The sequence below is a fragment of the Dinoponera quadriceps genome, unplaced genomic scaffold, assembly GCF_001313825.1.
Source record: "Dinoponera quadriceps isolate SergipeBrazil2010 unplaced genomic scaffold, ASM131382v1 scaffold1476, whole genome shotgun sequence".
Taxonomy (NCBI): Eukaryota; Metazoa; Arthropoda; class Insecta; order Hymenoptera; family Formicidae; genus Dinoponera; species Dinoponera quadriceps.
This window is the reverse complement of record NW_014555863.1, coordinates 809,896-829,166: the sequence shown is the minus strand read 5'-3', so window position 1 is coordinate 829,166 and position 19,271 is coordinate 809,896. Positions and strand designations below refer to the sequence as shown.

At 48.9% G+C, this 19,271-nt stretch overlaps 1 protein-coding gene across 1 annotated transcript; it reads left to right on the top strand.

The window, feature by feature from the left end:
- Window positions 1–96: 96 nt before the first annotated feature.
- On the top strand, window positions 97–19,143 carry LOC106745583 (ubiquitin-conjugating enzyme E2 R2). The gene is made up of 5 exons (XM_014621302.1): window positions 97–970; window positions 8,452–8,538; window positions 14,845–14,942; window positions 15,097–15,231; window positions 17,094–19,143. Exons 1-5 carry the CDS (start codon window positions 797–799, stop codon window positions 17,314–17,316), a joined length of 717 nt encoding a protein of 238 aa, XP_014476788.1. The 5' UTR covers window positions 97–796; the 3' UTR covers window positions 17,317–19,143.
- Window positions 19,144–19,271: the final 128 nt, after the last annotated feature.

The window sequence follows — 19,271 nt, the reverse complement described above, 5'->3', positions numbered from 1 at the left end:
CCTCCCGTTATTGCGACATGTCTCCCCCCGTTGTTCTCGCCGACATTTAAAATCCGATTGACTGTTCAGTTGCAGGGTGTCTAACCGGAGGCGACGAGCCAGCCGCTCGCGAGTGCGGAGTGCGCGTGCGCGACGGTCGGATCGCTGACGCAGGGAGTACGTCAGCTGTTTTGTTAAGGCTCTCGGCAGAGGTGCGTGCGTGTTCCCGTCCGTCGTCATCGGGAATGGTGTTGCATTGTTGACTCGGAGGGGCATCTCTCTCTCGTAGCCGTTACACCGTCATAGCAATCTCGCGTTCCTTTGTTCATCGCGTACGCGCCCAGAGAAGGCAGAGAAACGGAGTGTGAGGGAGAGCGCGAGAGTAGGAGGAAGAGGGAGAGAGAGAGAGAGAGAGAGGAAAAGAGACATAGATCGGGAGAGAGAGAGAGAGAGGGAGAGAACGCGGTGGCCTGGCGCTTCGCTCACGGGCGGTCTCCACGAGCGAACCCTCGCGCGATACCCGAGTCGCATCGTGTTCGCGTCGTGAATCCGCGCTCCTCGTCGTCGTCGTAGCTCGCCTCTCGGACTTCTCGCTCGCTCTTCGCCGAAATCCTCCCTCCCTCATTATCCGCAGCGTGCTGCGTCGTGGTGCTCCGCGCAAAAAAGGACGCGTCCGACACGTCGTCGTCGTTCGGCCGTTCGTTAAGCGGCGGCCACACTCGACGGGCGAGAGCGCGAGTCCCTCTCGGTCGTTCACGGACTCGTCGTCGCGCGCTGTTGGTGCTGAACAAGCGGAAGAGGAGAGAAGTTGGATATTATGGCACAGCCGACGAGCAGCGCTTTACGGGCGCTAGCCTTGGAGTACAAGAGCCTGCAGGAGGAGCCCGTCGAGGGTTTCCGCGTCAAACTCGTCAACGAGGACAACATGTTCGAGTGGGAAGTCGCGATCTTCGGTCCGCCTGACACGCTCTATCAGGGCGGTTATTTCAAGGTACAGTGTTACGGCTGTTTACAGCGTGTGTCTGTCTCTTTCTCTCTCGTTCTTTCTTTCTTTCTCTCTCGGACGCCGCGTGTAACGTATGCTTTCGCGCGCGTGTACTCGAGCGGCGGGTTATGCGCGCGTTATCGACGGTAATATTATTGCAACGATATACACGTCGTCCGTTCTTGGTTATGTCGGAACGCGACGTGACGCGTCGCGTCACCTTGCGTAGCGTCGCTTTGCCCCGCGTTCGTTCCTTTCCCTCGGCGAACGGAATAAAAGAGCTGATCGGTTTCCGGCGCGAGACGCGGCCGGGTGTCGATCGTCCCGGTGCTGCACCTTGGCGAGCGATTCTTTCTCCGTCTCAGCGGCGCGGAGAGCGTAAACAAAGGGAGCCCCACATTCGGCTCGCGCCTCTGACACTTTTCAAAGTGTCGCTCATTCGGCGTATTCCGGTTTTTCTGCTCGCGTGTAATACGCAACTGCCCCCCGATCGATGTTATTGACGGGCCCGTTTCGATTTGCTGGGTAATAAACGTGCCGCAGGAGCGATGCATTGCGCTAAATGCGACGCGAAATAGTTATCTCCGCGCGGTGTCGCGAAAGTGCAATTTCGATACGGTTACCTCTGTCTCGCGGGTTCGCGCGCGTCGGAACACTCGGCGTGCTCTTCTGTTAATGTAATATCGAAAAAGGCGGAGAGAGAGAGAGAAAGGGAGCAAGAAAGAAAGACGAAGTATCGAGAGCGTCGAATTAATTTCACGTTTTCCGCGCGATTAAGTCGCGTCCAAGTTCTTTCTCTCTCTGCTCAACGAACTACCCTCAGCGCAATTAAACGCCAAGTTCAAGTTATCTTTCGACGTCTCGATAATAAATTGTGGACCGATGTGTTTACGTATTTAGCGGTTTCGCGTACCTGCTTATCGCGCTTAGACGGCGGTTTGTTAATATTCTGTTTACTCGGGTTACTGCGGATAAAACGCGCTTGGAAACTGTTTTAGAACAAATTCGAATTACGTAACGTATCGATGTCGCGGTAACGGTAAGTTGATATCCACGTCCAAACCGATAGCGAAATGACTTAAATAGTCGCCGTTATCGACCATCGATGTCGCCGAACGGCGTTCGCACGTGTGCTATTGCGGGATTTCGAGTTCGGCCGCATATGGCCGCCTTGTCTCACCTCAGCCAATGTTTATCTCGGAAATTTTAGAGTTTCTCTGCCAAGCTACTTCGTGACGATCGCACACGAGACACCGCGACTACCTTGACCGAACCGAGTGACAATAGTCGCGTCGCAATGTTACCTGAACGCTTCACCTCTCCCGCCGGCGCATTAATATTTCGTGAAATTAAATAACGCAACGATGCAACAATCAGATGCAAACATTGGCCTCATTGCATGTTTAATATCGGAACTCGTTTTATTGCGAATTTGCAACAGCCTGCGTGCAAACTTCCTCATGCTATACGAATTATTTATACGCAACGCCGGAGGCGAGAAAATCGAGCCCGCCCTATTATTCCGTAAGGGCCGTGGCGAATAGAAAAACGCGAGCAGTAAGACGTAGGAAGTAAACAAACTGACCGGTCACAGTTAATTAATCTTCGGCCGTAGAAGAGAAACGACCCGGGGAAAAAAGATCATATGTGAAATTTGCCCGCACATGTAATCCCCACGGCGAAAAGTTACTATTGTTTGCAAATTATGTGCAAATACAATCGTAGTAAATGCTTCTGGCTATTTGTGCTTCTGGCAGCACACGATATCGACATTTAACCAAATGACAACGTAATTTTCCCTCGCATAGACATAATATATGGGCAAAATTCACGTATGACTTTATATAATGATATACAATCATTTTTTCCCGGGAATCCGATGCGATCGGCCAATTTTTTCGCTGTACATTTTGCCCGCGCGGAGATTCGTAACGCGTATACGCGTAGAAAAGTTACAGAACGAGGGCGCGCGGGTCCACCTCGAAACGCGACGGCAGGATTCTCGCGTAACTCCCCGTTCTTCTGACGTAATCGTGCGATACACAATATACGTGATATGTGAGATAAGCGGGGAGGCGGGCGGTAGTGGTCTTAACGGCCGGGCCGGCCGGGTTAAACGCCGGACTGCAAAGTGAGTCCCCGTCATTGCCGCGGTTGGTATACACTTTTTCGCATATCCCGCACGGTGTGTCGGGCGGCGGTCGTCATCCCGCCGCCCGCTTTCTAAACTCCGCTCACTGCCTCGTCGCAAACGCGACGAGTGAACGCGCCTATTCACGTAACGCAATGTGTCTTCCCACAACGTAACAGCAACGGTAACGAGCGGCGGCGACCGTGCAACGTCGTTTCTCGCGTAAACCTTATATATCCCCCAGGTGTATACCGGCGGCGTATAAATCCGTCCGCGCGGCTATTTCGAAAGACTGCGCGCGAGCGACCCACCGTCACGCCGCTACGCGCCGTGGATTAATCTATTATCCACTTTACCGTAATCACGTTAGCCCTTAACCGGTGAACGCTCGCGTCGTGATCGGCGTTGCGCTCAGGTAAACAGTCTCTCTCTCGCCTCGCGCTCACGCTCCGGGTATCACGCTTCGTAGATGAATAACTCTCCGTTCGCGCGCGTCCGTGTTTTCGATCGTCCGCCGCGATTTATGGAGCAGAACTGCGTCGGGTCCGGCGCGCCTTGGATAATGATCCTGCGAGAGCGGCATCGGCTGCATTGCGGCAGCCTTAATACGTATAAATAGCGCGGATATAAGGTGACGAGAGCGGTCTCGCTTGTGATTCGTAATGGATTTGATTTGATCGCTTCATTGGAGAGTTTACTCGGTAGTCTGTAAACGCGTCGCGTAACCGGGAGTTTATCGAGAGATTTTCGCCGCGATACACGGCGAGCGCGCGATCGTAGCGATGACTCGATAATACAGATATGCGAATCGCGCATGCGATCCGATCGCGTTTTGCCTTCGTTCATTTTCGACGTTCGTCACCTTGTTAAAGCGAAATGGAACATTTCGAACGGGAGGAACTACTTTCGACGATTCTCGTGCCGGCGTTTAAACCTACCTCCCCCCGCATTGTACGTTCGGCGTTTGTGACCGAAATCGCGGCGGATGAGAAAAAATATTGGCTCCTGTACGCGTCTAGTTGCTCGGGGATAACTTTGCGGGGGAGGGGCGAGGGGGAGAGTGGAAGAAAAATATTGGCGCGCACGAGAACGCTTTATTCGATATATTAAGAGGAGGAACGACGAGGTCGACGGATACTTCGACGACCGGCGCGCATTCCGCGGTGTTTTCTATTCCCTTTCTCGATGCATATGTAAAATTGTCCCGAAAACAATGGGGATCGGCGCGGAAAAAATGTTCCGCATTCGCCGCATTGTTGCGCCGATGTCTCATTTTCGCGTTTGAATAGAGCGCGTCCCGACGTTACACGACCGCGAACAATTACGCTTTCCCGCTCGGGAGCAACGGAGTCCCTATAATAAGAGTCTGGACGGCCGCCGCTGTGGCCGCCATGTTTGGGTCAAAAACCGGAAGTTCACCGTGCACGGTAAAATATCTTGCGTTACAAATGGTCCACCAATTTTCCGTGTTACTTTAACAAAGTGAATACGTTAATTTAAAATTATTTAAATTTATTTAAAATTTATTTGTGTATTTTTTTAAATATATTCTCCGTGTTAAAGTAACGAGCAGTAATTTCCGTGAACCTTTTTTTAACACGAAACTTTTTACCGTGCAATACGCGAAATCTTGAAATACTACCAAGATAGGTGCAAACTGCAAGAAATTAGTAATTAACCGCAATATGAAACGCACAATATCACTTTTCTTTTCTAACACGCTTCGTAGACTTCGTAGATGGGGAATATTTGGTTGTTGTCACTCAGCTGATAAGTTTGATTACTTCCCAGCGAAAGACACTGGTCTGATGTGTTATCATTTGTTGCCATCACGTGCTTACTTCGCATTTGGTAAAGATAACGATAATAGATGATACAACTAGATTTGCGTTGACTCTTGCCTATTGCCGGAATACGACTCAACCTGAATTTAAATTCAAACATGGCGGAGCCGATGAAATAAAAAATCAGATAACGGTGTCCAAACTCTTATTATAAAGAGCTCTAGACACTGAAATACTGAAAGAGTATACTGAAAGAGGCGCTGCCATATAACACCCACGTACGGAAAACATGACTGAGACAGATAGATATTTAGGGCAACTTATCTCTTACTCATACCTAACCTATCTCTTTCTAAAGAGAGCGACACATATGGCTTAAGACAAAGGTCCGTGTTCTGGATTCACTTTCATCGATGAAAGTGCCTCTGAAGTTGGCGTAGGAACTACTCGATCAGCCGAGGAGCCACGTTTAAGGCACTTCTATCGATAAGAGTGATTTCAGAATACAGACCGAAGGGAGGAAAGGTGGCCTAAAGTTGGCCTCACGTTTTTAGGCCCGGTGTCTCTTCCAGAGTGCGGGCCATATTTCAGTGACTCAAGCACGATGGAGACGCGAGTGCTCTCTGCGGGCGCCGTTCGATCGTGATCGACGATTTCGTCCGAAGCCCTTACGGAGATCGGGCGCTCGTCACCGCGCGTCATTCGAGGGCTCCCCGCGTCAGAATTTATGCACGGCACGGTAAAAGCGCGACGAGGAGAGGAGGCACACGACGCTGCCAAGTTACATAAAATGCCATCGAGCGTTGTCTCGATTCTATTCTTGGGCGGCAAGCGAGCCCTATACCGATCGGCCAACTTTCACCTAATCTCCGTTCCGTTTTAAAACAAACAAACCGATACGCTGCTGTCGCCCCGAGGAGAAGCCGACTTCCGCTATTCTTAATAAATAAAGCGCCTCTTGATAATGAGAGACCGACCCCGCTTCGTCACCCCGGTGGGATACATCGTCGTCGTTTCGTTTTCCACGGCGACGGAACCCGTCGTCTGCTTCTTTTCGACTGGACTTAATCCTTTCACCTCGCCGAGAGATGGGCATCTCACGACGACCAGAACTTTCCACGAGAGTGTGACCACGCGAGAATCGATAGTCGATACGCAACGTGCAGGAAGCGGTCGTCGATTCGGCCTTTTTGATTCCGACGAAGGGATTGCCCGCGTCTTCGACGTCGTCGTGAGAGCCGCCTGTCCGTTACGGGGTGATCGAAGGAAACGCGGCGGACGTTCGGACGAAAGAATCGCCGGCGTAAGAATTAATATTCAATTTTAGCCGCGACAGCGTTATCGATAACACCGTGGAGACCCGACGGGTGAATGAGGAACGACAAATTGGATTTCAAACGCAAGGTTGACCCAGCGATTTATTTTCATACACCTCGGACGCGCGTTTCATGTTCGACTCGCGCGCAGCGTTTACCGTTACATCCGATACGTTTCCTCGAGGCGTGTCGCTCTGCCAGCTTTATTCTCATGCTCGAAGCCGATCCCGCCCCCGCAGTTTTGAATTATGAACAAATCGCAGAGAGAGAGAGAGAGAGAGACGACGACAATGGCGTTGGCGAAAAAAAAAAGGAAACGTTCGGCCGAATCGATTTGCCGTCGGAAAAGTGACTCGTTCCGCCGGTTTCGAGAGTCGTCGTCGCAGTGCCGCCTCGCGTTACACAACACCGTGTTACGGACGATGATCAAACGGCGCTTATTGCCGAAGTGGGTCGTGAAAATTTCTAGGTCGGCGCACGGTGTAACGCTGCAACGGAAGACGGAGGCGAGGTGATCGTTCCGGAGCATCTCTCGCGAAAACCCTCGTAAATCTTGGTCACCCTTGTCACAAAAGCGACCTTCGCCGACGACGACGATCGCGATATACACACCTCGACACGCGAAAGCTCTACGGGATGCCGTCGTAAAAAGCGGAAAGCTCGTATTATAGACAGTTCTCGGAATATTTTCCGGGAATGTCATGCGAGATCGCGCGCTGATAAACACGATCGATATTGCGGTGTCACATGGTTGCGGTGTCACTCGGTGCACGTGCGTTGTTTCGCTCCAAGCGGGGGAAACGACAAGCCAAATATCGATAGATTTGACTTGATTTAAATATTTAATTCAACCGATCCGGCGTCCTGGCGCGAGCGCAGCGAGCAAACGCGAAAGATTACTACACGAGAAGCGTGGACGACGATTTGACTGCTACGAGAGCACATGAATTTTTCATGAAAACACACTCCGATGAGGGCTGCCTTAAATATTACCGATATCGTCACGTCACGTTACCGTAACGTAAATAAAACATGTTTTCAATTCCGCGTCGTCGTAACGGCGTTTCGCTCGGATTCAAAATTCAAGGGAATGCGAGAGCGAGCACGAGGAAAATTACTCGGAAAGCGACAGCGCCGTCAACTTGCGAGTAACACAGGGACGGACGCGACGCGATTTCGAGTAGATTTTTCGCGACGCCGTATGTGCGAGAGCGGCAGCCGGTAGAAAGTAGGTTAATTCTAGAACGCGGTTATCCCGGAGGACGAGGTGGATATTTGGGCCATGACCAGGTCGCGATCAATATAGCGTCCCGACGGCAAAGCTTCGACGAAGCCTGGCACATCGAACAGCCAGACGCCCCTTTCTCGCACCGGAATGGAAATCGATATTGTCGCAATCCTCTCCGGCGTCGGCGTGCCGCGATCGAAACGTCGAATTTCACGTCGGCCTCCCGCGCGTTCCCGATTTTACATCTTGTCGTGTTATCTTGGCTACGCTCTAGACGGCCATGTTGTTCTACTTTCGCAGCATCGTGGAACACCGATGTCTTCATTCATGGCTCGTACCAGGGTGTCCCACTTCTACCGTATTGACTCGGCGGATATATATAAATTTTTTATCATCATTTTGCATTCGCGATTTTTCCTCGATGAAGGGAGGCAGAAAAGACTGTGCCAAGGGAGAGCTTTGCAGAATTTATTCACAGCGACTAGCTAATTTCCAATATCGCGCATCTCCGTGAACGAACGCTGTTTGTATGTATGTGTGTGTGTGTGGTATCTTCCACACTACGTGTCGTTTGAGAAAAGTCCGCTCGGGATTCGTCGAGGGCTTCCCTCGTAGGTATCGGCTCGTGGTCTCTGCGATATCAAAGTCGAGATATTTTCGGCGAGTTTAGATGTCAACGTTGTTAGGCACACGCGAGCGAGTTCCCGTTTATTCGTGACAACGGAACCGCGGCGACTGACGCTGGTCGTACACACACGCATTTTTTCTCTGCGCGCGTGTCGAACATTGAACTCGCCGAAATTATAACGGTTTCGATTCTCGGCTCGCATCGCCTCGCCTTGCGTTATGCGAAGACGCGTAGAACACGTTCTCTCCCTTCCTCTCTCTCTCTGTTTCTCTCTCTCTCTCTCTCTCTCTCTCTCTCCCTCTTTCTCGCGTAGACTCACGCGTAGGCGTATCGGCCGACAAGTCGGCGAGTCGCGTACTTTGAGAATACACGTTGACGAGTTTGCTTTACTTTGTTACAGGCACACATGAAGTTCCCGCCGGATTATCCGTACAGTCCACCAAGCATTCGTTTCATGACAAAAGTTTGGCACCCGAATGTATATGAGGTGAGTGAATACGGGAATTATCGATCCCCCGCATGCTCCCCCCCCCTCTCCGTGGCCCTTCATCCCTCCCTTCTCACGTTTCGACCCTTTACCGTGTGTGTATATATATGTGCGTGTCCTGTCCCGTCTCTCCCCTGGGTCCCTTCCGTTCATCTGTCCCGCACTCTCTCTTTCTCTCTCACCCCGTTCTCCACCATCCTTCCCTCCCTCCCTTCACCGTATAACGACTGTCCCGCTCAGTTCGTCCGTCGCTCTTTATCTTTCACCCTCCGCCATAGCTTTTACAACCATCAGCTTTTACGTCGTCACTTTCAGCGCTTGTGAAACCCGGGTCGCTTCCCCAAAAACCCTCGTCGCTTCTATCGCGAAACGCAACGGTGCGGGTGGGTAAAGGTTAGGGGCGACGGAGATGAGGACGCGGGATGAAGAGCTAGAGAGAATGATAAAAAGGGCGGAAAGTGGAGAACAGCCGGCTCGAAAAATTGCGCGCGCGCTAACTGTCGTGGCAGTCGCGACGCTCTTGCATTCATATTGACGTATCACCGGGTCGCGTTCTTGGTCTACGTCCGGCCGGGCCGTACTATATTTATCGCGCGGCACCTCGCGGCGTCGTAGCGCGTTCGACGTTCGCGAAAGCAGCTCCGCGGTTTCGCCGCGTTCTCGCGCTGCCTTATCAGCGGACTCGCACGAATTCGTGAGGACGAGCGAACGACGACGGACAGCGATTCCCGTAATCGACGACGACGACAACAACGAGACGGGGCAGGTGGGCCGGCGAGTTGGCACGTCGCTGATAAACCGCGATGCTTTCCGCCGAGGACTCGGTCATCGTCGATTAGCGTCGTATGCTAATCTTTCTCGCTGAAGGATGTACGGGGACGGTTAAACGTCGTCGTTGCATGTGCTGCTCGGACGGGCGCTTTAAAAGGCCCCGCTGTTTCCTGTATCCACCGTTGCCCAGAAATACGATACACCGCGGTATTTAAACGCTCGTCCGGCTCGTACGTACAAGCCGATATCGTCCGTGTCGATCGGCGAGGCNCCCCCCCCCCCTTCTCCTTTCTATCTATGTCTGTCTATCTATATCCTACTCTCCGGCGGTACATTTGTACAAACGAAACATTAATTCCGAAATGATCGACGTGTGCTGCGCGCGGAAGCGCCGGGGATTAACGCTGCTGCAATTGCGAAGGGCCCCGCGTGCAACGGCGGCTGCTCGAATAATCGAAAATCGCGGCGAGGCGCCGACCGGCAATAAAATTTGCATCTGTCGCGAGAACGGCTGCGAGACCCGCGCGCGAACCGTCGTCAATTAGGGATGTATTTTTTTCCTTTGTTCTTTTGCGTCTCTCTCTTTCTCTTTTTTATCTCTTCTTACGGCCGAGCCGTATAGTGGCACTTGCGCTTGCACAAAGTATCGCATTCCCACACGCTTATCGACCTCGACCGCGCATCTCCTGCTCGCTCGTTCGCTCGCTCGCTCGTCGTATATGACCCTTCGGCGGCTAGCGAAGCGAAGTCAATGACCGTCGAAAGCTCGTGGACATCCGTGTCCACTCGCCCGTCGATAGGGATAGGGATGGCAGCGACGAGAAAGCGTGTTATGAGTAACGAGGCAAACGCGAATACTCTTTCTTCCTTTTTTTTTGTTTTATCTCTTGTCTTTTTTTTCGTTTTCCCTCTCTCTCTCTCTTTCTCTCTCTCGCGCGCGCACTTCCTCTTTTTATTTTCACCGTCTGGTCCGTCGAAGAGAGAAATGTTAGAACCCGTAGATATACAGTTAGTTCTGCGCGCGCGCGCACGCGAGTAACCAGTTATAGACAGCAGAAGTTATTTACGGTGTGTTCTCTCTCTCTCTCTCTCTCTCTATGGAATTGCGCTAGATAAAATAAAGGTTGCAACAGCGCAAAAATATTTTTGTTTTCCTTTTATATGCGCGAAGGGCGCAGAGCAGCCGCCGGCTCTCGGATCGCGCGTCGTTTTCAAGCGAGAAACTCGGAAGTTTCCACCGTATTTTTTTACCGGCGCTATTCCTGCCCTTCGCGTGCTTGCCGAACTTGAGTCGAATTCGAGCTCTCCCGATCCCCTTGGCATTCTCATGCGCCGGTTTGGGATTGCGATTTCCATTTTCATTAGTGTTTAATATAAATACGTTATACCGATATATGGGCGCGCCGTTAATGGAAACGCCGGGCGCGAAACCGTCCGCGATTGCCGTGGTTCGCGCGCGCGTGTGTGCGTGTATGTGTTACGAGTAAATTGATAAATAACATTCAGCGGGGAGTCAATTTGCGAATTCCACGTAATTCTCAAAGTTATTCCGGCTAGGCGATCGAATCGCTTCGCCTCGTGTAATGCGCGAATATACAGAATTACACACACACGCACACTGATATCGCTTCCTTTCTATCTCGCTCTCGGAGTGTCCGAAACGGCTGACCTTTTTGCCGAACGACTGATAAGCCGGCTTGCTTAATTTCTTACGCAAGCAAGCGCGATTATTATGCATCGCGGGCACCACATTATAGTTCTTATTTCCGTTGCATATTCAGCCCGTACTGCGTCGCTTTAANCCCCCCCCCCCCTTCCGGCAAAATATCAGAGTAGTCTTCGCGTCGCGTCCGTTCTTTGTACGCCGGACTGCAATTCGCAATGGGGTCATGTTTAACCGAACGAAAATACGGGAACGGTCTTCCGTGTTTCCGTCGCCATGAACGCCAAATGTTAGATAATAACTCTTAATTACAGGAGAAAGTAACCTGAGAGACACACACCGCGCTCTCTTATCTCGCTTTTTCCGCGTGTGCGCGATTGAAATTTCGACGACGACAATCCGCGGATTGCGCAAATTCTCGAAGGAACAGCATGCCTGATCCGATAGTATGTAGAGGCCTTTCGCAATCGAAGTAAACCGTCGTGGAAAGGTTAGCCGATATATACCAGCCGGCCGACAGCACGTGCAGCACGCTTCGTTCTTCTCGCGCGAACACCAACTTTCCCCGTCGTGAAATTCATATTATTTATACGTTTGCGCGCATCACGCGCATTACACGCAAGGGGAAAGAGAGAGAAAGAAAGAGAGAGGAAGAAAGAGAGAGGAAGAAAAGTCGGTCTTCCTCATACGTGTACGCACGAAATACGACCGGTGTGTGACGTTACAATAGGCGGACGTCTCCGAACTATCACTTCGGGAAGAGAATATCGTCACAATGAGAAAAGTACAAAAGAGAGGAGGTAATCGTCGTGTATTGTTCTACCCGACCGTATGTGTGTATGCAGACATATAGGTTAATCCTCTATTAACCTACTGAACTATCCAGGCACGTTATTTAACCGATCAGCAGCCGATTTTCCGTTTCCTCTTCCGAGAAACGTCTCTTTCCATGTGAGAGGAGACCGACGAGAATTCGGAAATAAGTTCTCCAGTACGCGGTTCCGACTAGGGGGAAAGGGGAAGGGGATTAGATGTCGACTTGAAGATTTGTTGATTTTTCGTAATAGTGTAAAACTAAAGATTAATTTTCTTCTGAGTAGCTAAAGTTTTACCCATCACCTGCATAAAGTGGAAAGTTTATAAATAAAATCCAGTTTTGTTTAATTTAAATTTCTCGACAACGTGTCAATTATACATACAAGAAAATAATTTTCGTAAACTTTTTATATTATTTTATTATTATTATGTTTGTACAATATAATAAAATATAAATAGAATATTAATTATAATATTATTTATGAACAAGAAGTGTGACTTATGTGTGGTGCCAATGTAACTTAAAGAAAATAAAATCCGGACAAGGACTAAAATAAAAACAGTTATTTATAATTATATAATTCTCAAAATAAAATGTACGAATGCGTTATCTTACTCGCACATGATATTCATACATGATATATCATCCATGACGTATCATTTTACCACTGTTTTTATTAATCTGATTAAAAAAAGAATATTACAATATGGGAAATGGAAAGTAAAATAATACGTTATTATATGTGCTTTTAAATACATTATAATAGTTTTATAAAGTGATATTTTTTATAATTGTGTAATTCTTTATGAAGAAATACTACAAANAGAGAGAGAGAGAGAGAGAGAGAGAGAGAGAGAGAGAGAGAGAGATCGATGTGTCCAAAATACATTTCTCGTTACATCATCCGTCGTTGATAGATTGAAGTCAAATTACGACAGATTATTTATTATTATTATTAGTCTTAAAAAATTAGCAAATCGTCTTCTTACCAACCTCTTCTTTTCGGTCCGCGGTATCTCGAGGGGTCGGCGGGGGTGGGTGCCCTCAACCCCAGCGGTGTTGCACCCACGTACCCACCTACCTGCCTGCCTTCGCGCGCGCTATTCTTCGCGTCGGCATACTCGCCGGTGTTCGTACACGTACAGATGCATGCGCGAACAGCGATGCTATCGGCGGACGCGCGAGCGGTCGTGTCAAGTGCCGGGCGTTTACTCGAGGAGAGGCAGCAGCTCGCCTTCGTGGCTTATTACGCACGGTGTTCTCGGAGTCCGCGCGGTGAAACCACGACGATGCGCCTTGTCCTACTTGCCGAGCTGAGGAGGAGCCTCGCGAGGAAACGTGCGCGACGCTCCGCGCGCGAGCTCTGTGAACTCTGTACGTGGCGCACACGTGTGCCCACCGAATAAGAGTCGCGTGTACATTTCTCCCGTGCCTGTTTTCCGAGAATTGGAAGCTCCGCCGAATTAATCGCATGAGCAGTTCGGACTCGAACATCGGTCGCGAGCGTATGAAATAATTTTCATCATTCATCGTTCGTCAAAAGCTGAGTCCGTTTTCGCTTCGGACGATTTTCTCTTTTCGGGACCTCGTCTTGAATCGTCAGTTGTGTCGACGGTAAAGTTTCTTTTTTGTTTTCGAGAAGCAGGAAAAATCTAGGTGGGCGAATATTTTTATGAAAGGATGATGTATTCCATAACATCCGTTCCATTGCGGCCTTTCTGCGATACCTTGCTCGGAGTCGAGTGGTTAGAGAGAGAAAGAGCGAGAGAAAGAGAGAATGAGTCTCGCTTCCATATCTCTCGTATTTTGATCATATCTCGGTATATCATCACTGTATCATCCGTGCTTCCTGCGTACATAAAACTTCGCCCCCGAATACGGTGTGCAGTCGCGACGTGAATCGTCGACGTCCTCGGCGACGTTTCTTTAGGTAACGCCCGAAAAGGCGCCTCGAGGTCCCGGCCTTCGTGTTGGCGACGATGTTTTCTCAGGGACAACGAACGCGGAACCAGAAGCGCCGGAGGTCGCTGTGCCTCGTGTCGGCGAAAGGAAAACGGCGACGTGAACTCCGCACGCGTGCACGAGCATGTGCGAACGCCGACGGATTTAAACCTGTGACCCTAAGCTCTAATAACAGTGCCGTCCTTTTCCCTCACACACGCGTGTGTATGTGTGTGTGCGAAATAATGTTAATAGATTCAAGCGCGACGTAACTAATGTATTCAGGAAACGCTTGCAAATCCAGGTGATAGGTCGACTACATAGTTTCTTACTGTAGTTTCGAAGGCTAGGAAAGAACGTGTTTTTTTTTTTCCATTTTTCCGCGCATTCCCTCGGTTTCTTTATCTTGTTCTTATCTTTCTTTATAAATGATAAACGTGGGCAGATTTCAACCGAACGTACGTGAATCTTTCCGAACGAACTTTTCCATATGGGAAACAAATGCTGTTGAATCGATAGAATTTCCAACAGCGCGCGTAATTGGGGTGAATCCTGATTCGATAGCTATATCAATTGAATGAAACTAATACTTTAATTATTGACACGATATATAACGTAGTAGTTTTAACGACATTTGCCATCGAATCGAGAAGATTCCAATTGCGCTGCTGTTGGGCATTTTATCGATTCGACAGCACTTTTGCCCGTGTACTTGGGGACGAAAACCGAAGGGGAAATCCGCGGGAAAAATGGGAGAACTCCGGTTTTTTTTCCCCTTGAGCCTTCAAGACAACACTTTTTTTTCCTTCACTTCTCTCATTTGAAGACGACGCGAAGTAATTGCGAGATCCGTCGCGATAAATGGCCCTCCAAATATTAACTCACACCCAGCTTGCAAATCTCTCCTATTCTGCGCGCGACCGCACGAGAAGACGCTAAGTAAGTGCGCTAAGTAAAGCGCTAAAAATAATACGCGCGCGAATTTCGATCCGCCGCGTGTGTTCAACGAAACAAAGCAGTTAATGCAATATTGGCCGGAGCCCGACGAAGAAGGCGAACGCGGGGGGAAATCCTGCGCGGAGATCTGAAACGCCGCGTCTCCTTGTCTGTGCAGAACGGCGACCTGTGTATATCAATTCTGCATCCGCCCGTAGACGACCCACAGAGTGGCGAGCTACCCTGCGAGAGGTGGAATCCAACGCAAAATGTCAGGTGGGTAGATGCGCGCGAGACGATGCGGCTCTGCTAAAGCAGGGGAGGAGGAAAGTCGCGCGGTTTGTCCGGGAAAGCCGCGGCGGGGATTTACTCCGAGCCGAATTCTCCGCTTGACTAATCGCTCTTGTCTCTCTCTTTCTCGTATGTGCAGAACTATCCTCTTATCAGTAATCTCGTTGTTGAACGAGCCCAACACATACAGCCCTGCCAATGTCGACGCCTCGGTGATGTACAGACGCTGGCGCGACTCCAAAGGCAGAGACAAAGAATATGAAAATATCATAAGGTAAGCCAGAGAGAAAGAGAAAGAGGGGGGGGGGGAGAGAGAGAGAGAGAAAGTCTCACGTCGATAACGCACTTCGTTGCATGACACGTCACGCGTCACGTCGGCAGCTGAAAAGCCTCCTCCTACCGATTCTTTCTCGCGACTCAATGTTATCGCCGAAAAGATCAGTCGAGTCTCTCTCTCTCTCTCTTTTTCTCTCTCTTCTCTCTCGTAGCGTGCGAGTTAACTGCGTGTCGACTAAACGGGCGTGCGATAAACGAGGGCCGCGGAAACGAGGATACCGGGACGCACGAGGTGTTACGCACGGCATTAGACGGCCACGCGCGAAAATATCATTTCGTCGGCAATGAACGGGCAGAATCGCTTGCCGAACCAACACACGCGAATACTCGCGAACGACTTGGATTACCGATCGATACGGCGAGAGCCTCGCGTTCAAGTCCAGCTCTCTCCTCTGGAATTGACGGTTCCGTCAGAATTGACGATTACGCGATTACGCGCTCCAGCCGATGATACGGGACGCGAGGAAATCTCGCCGCGGCGCTCGCGTGTACGGAACTGGGCGACGAACGACCGACGAACGGCGATTGCGAACTTTCGTTGTTACAATTTGGAAGATGTGTGTTTACGGTCGGCGTCGTGCCATTCCCCAGAGGGAAAGTTACACGATCTTCAATCTTACGCGGTGTCTGCAGTGAGAACTTAAGGCGTAAGATTTCAGAAATTGACCAATCTTAATTGACTTTTCTTCTACTATTCGACCCTGATCGGTCAATTTCTTAAGTCTTACGCCTTAAATTCTCATTGTGGACCCCGCTTGAAAATCACAGAAGTCATTCCGGTGGTACTAGTAAGATTATAATGGGTTTAATTATAATATCAGGTACCGGAGAAGAGTTCGTGCGATTTCCTTCTTAGCAATGAATCGAAGTCGGATTTCAGTCGGTAATTCGCACGTGTGATGCATGAAGTTGGTGTCAACGGAAAGTTACATTTATATCGTTCGGGTACATGATGTGCAACTTTCAATCGTTCCAACATTCCGTCGTTGTATGTGAAGTTAAAGGTGGACAGCGTAAAGTTAAAAGCTCGTGCTTTCTTGCCTTATGAGTTTAAACTTGGAAATACGGCGATACAGCAAACGCAGCATTTGTAGCGTGCGTGATGAAGGCATTGTTAGCGACGAAAGGACAGTGCAGAAATGGTCCGAGCGGTTTAAGGAAGGTAATGAATCGCCAGAGAATGAACCGCGTTCGGGACGTTCATCTGTTATTATTATTAAGAGGCGCACATAACCGCGTGGATATGTGCGTTCAAACCCAACCAAACAAGAAATATACGGGCGTGGAAAAGGGTCGTCGAAGTCAACGGTGACTGCTTCGTGAAACGAAAGTACCTTTCGAGAAAAATTCCGAGTGTTTCAATATCGACGGTAAGAATCCGCGCGAACTTTATCCGGTGCCTGATAGTTTCGGCTTTATCTGTACAACGTGAGGGCCGAAAATTGTGGTGTAACGGTAAAAAGTTTCAACCCGGGGAATGATACAGCAGACGTGACGCCGACTGTACGTGCGGCATGACTGATTCGAGCGGAACGATTTGCTCGTAAGGTAGGTGGCTCATCAAAGAAAGTTCGAGCGCGTTTAGACGTACGAATATGCACGGTTCACATTACACATTCGCTGTCCGTTCGCTCAATCCGATACGCCCACCTTGGCGTTTCTCTTCCGTATATTCGGTGTGGCTCTTTCTCCGACGCGACGAGCGGAACCCGAGTAGCGCGAGTTGCCGACGACAGTGGTGCGAGGCACAGGCAGGTAGGTGTCTTGTCAATGTACGTCTTGCACTTATTTTCTATTTAGGAAACAAGCCCAAGCTGCCAAGATGGAAGCCGAAAAGGAGGGTATCGTCGTGCCCGTAACATTGGAGGATTACTGCATAAAGACTCGGGCTAGGCCGGCCGAACAGCAGCTAGACATGACGGACTTTTACGACGACGAGTACGAGTTGGACGACGACGAGGATGAGCAACTGAGCGCGACCGATTACGAGGACGGCGATGACAGTGGCAACGGAGAATCGTGATCCATTTCTTAGATGATAATGCATAAAAAGAAACTCGAGACGCTAAATATTATCAGTTCTGTATAGATTAATAAATTAATGAGCTTCTAAACCGGACGCTCTCTTTCTCTCTCTCTCTCTCTCTTTCTCTCTCTCTCTTTCTTCTTTCCGTCTCTTCGGACGTGCTGCCGAAAATTCAAGTGAGCGTTTCTTTGCTCGAAGAGCAGCCGATACGTCGCGAAAAATCCGCGTAAAATCGCGTACATCTGCAGAAGCCATCGTCAATTAACACGCGCGCTTCTACCTGAATCAATCGCGGTTATCTGTCACAGTCACGTGTTTCTTTTTCATTTAAGAAAGCGAATACGAGGAAGCGTTCTTTTTTTACTCGTCATCCGTGAGTCTACGTAGCGCATCACGTGCTTTCCGCAATCTGCGACATTGATTGCGCGAAGTGGTGAAAACTGTCGTTCGCTCGGCGACGCGTTGCGACGCGAAAGACGAGAAATCAACGCGGTTTTCTTTTCTTTTTCTTTTTTTTTTTTTAATAGGGAAACTCGAGCACCGTCGTCCAACGACGGACACTACGAGCGCGTTAACGTTCATCATTGTATGAAACTATCGAGAATTCCGTGTTTACAAGCTCTTTAACTTAAGCAATATGCTACGGTATGCGTATAAAAGTACCTTTCGATAGGGAGCACTGTGCTTGTTGTGTTGTGGCTGGCACCTCGATCTTTCAAATCAGGACCAATTGATTTACCTAGCAGGGACTAACGTTCGATAAAGACGATCATAATGTAAGTAAAAACACGATGATTGACTTTGTATTGGGCATCTAGTTTCACGCCATGTTCAAAAAGCTGTGAGTGTACGTGGGGTACGTCAATTGATCCTAAAAACGTAATATACCTACTACTATTGAAATTTGCATTGAAAATAACCGAAATTCGCGTTGTTTTGTTTCATTAATTATTTATGTTGTAACATCGAAGCGCAATTGGGCGAGAATTCGAAAACGTAGAAATAAGAGGCAAAAAAAAAGGAAACACGAGCTGCCGAAGAAGACCCGCTCGAAAGAGAAGGAGGGAAAAAGATGACGAATCGTTTCATCATGCGCAGAAATACGATCCATCCATATCAGTGTAGCAAATTGTAATTACTTATCTTACGTGCATGGATAATGCCGCGTACCGTATCGGTATCCTTCCTCGCCTCGTTTTGCGTCCGAGTTAGAAGCGAGAAATCAGCGCGATCAAATGTTGATTATTGCTTCTCGCGGGTCTTCAACGGCGGGCGTTAATCATAGTTTCTAGAGTTAGACACATATGTAACTTTTGCTACAAATACCTTAATTTTCACCGTTAACAGCAAACTAAGTTTTCTTTTTTTCTGAGAGGAACAACGGTCGTGTGAAAAAACTTGTACGCGCATAATGTTACAGCCACAAAGTTAGTTTAGCTTATAACTCTTTCGTTAAGATCTCGTATACTTAAGTATTACCTTTCACGAGGGAATGTAAAGCTTCCCCAGAGAGAAATATGGTATATATATTGGTTAAGCGTAAAAAGTAAAAGTGATTACTTAAAAAGTGAAAAGTATATCCGGAGATACAGCTAATCGACTCTGTGGTAGTGTATCTGTGCTCGTATGACTGAAATTGTAAATAGTAAAACGAAACTCAATTTTAAAGACACACGAAATATATAAGTGCGTATTCCTCTACTTATTTCTTTATTAGCCATTTCATCGAGAGACCAAAATTGGGCGTTGAAAGTGTTAAACGGTAAAATAAAGGGCGAGAGAACATTTAAATTCCGCAATAGTATCTAAAGAAAAAAAAAAAAAGAAACGTATACTCTGCGCTTGTAGTAACGTAGCTGAAGTAAATATCCCCCTAGTTCCTTCAATATATTGTAAAACCTCTTCTCATTTCACGTTTTTCCTTAGCTATTTAATAATGGAGAAGATGTGTG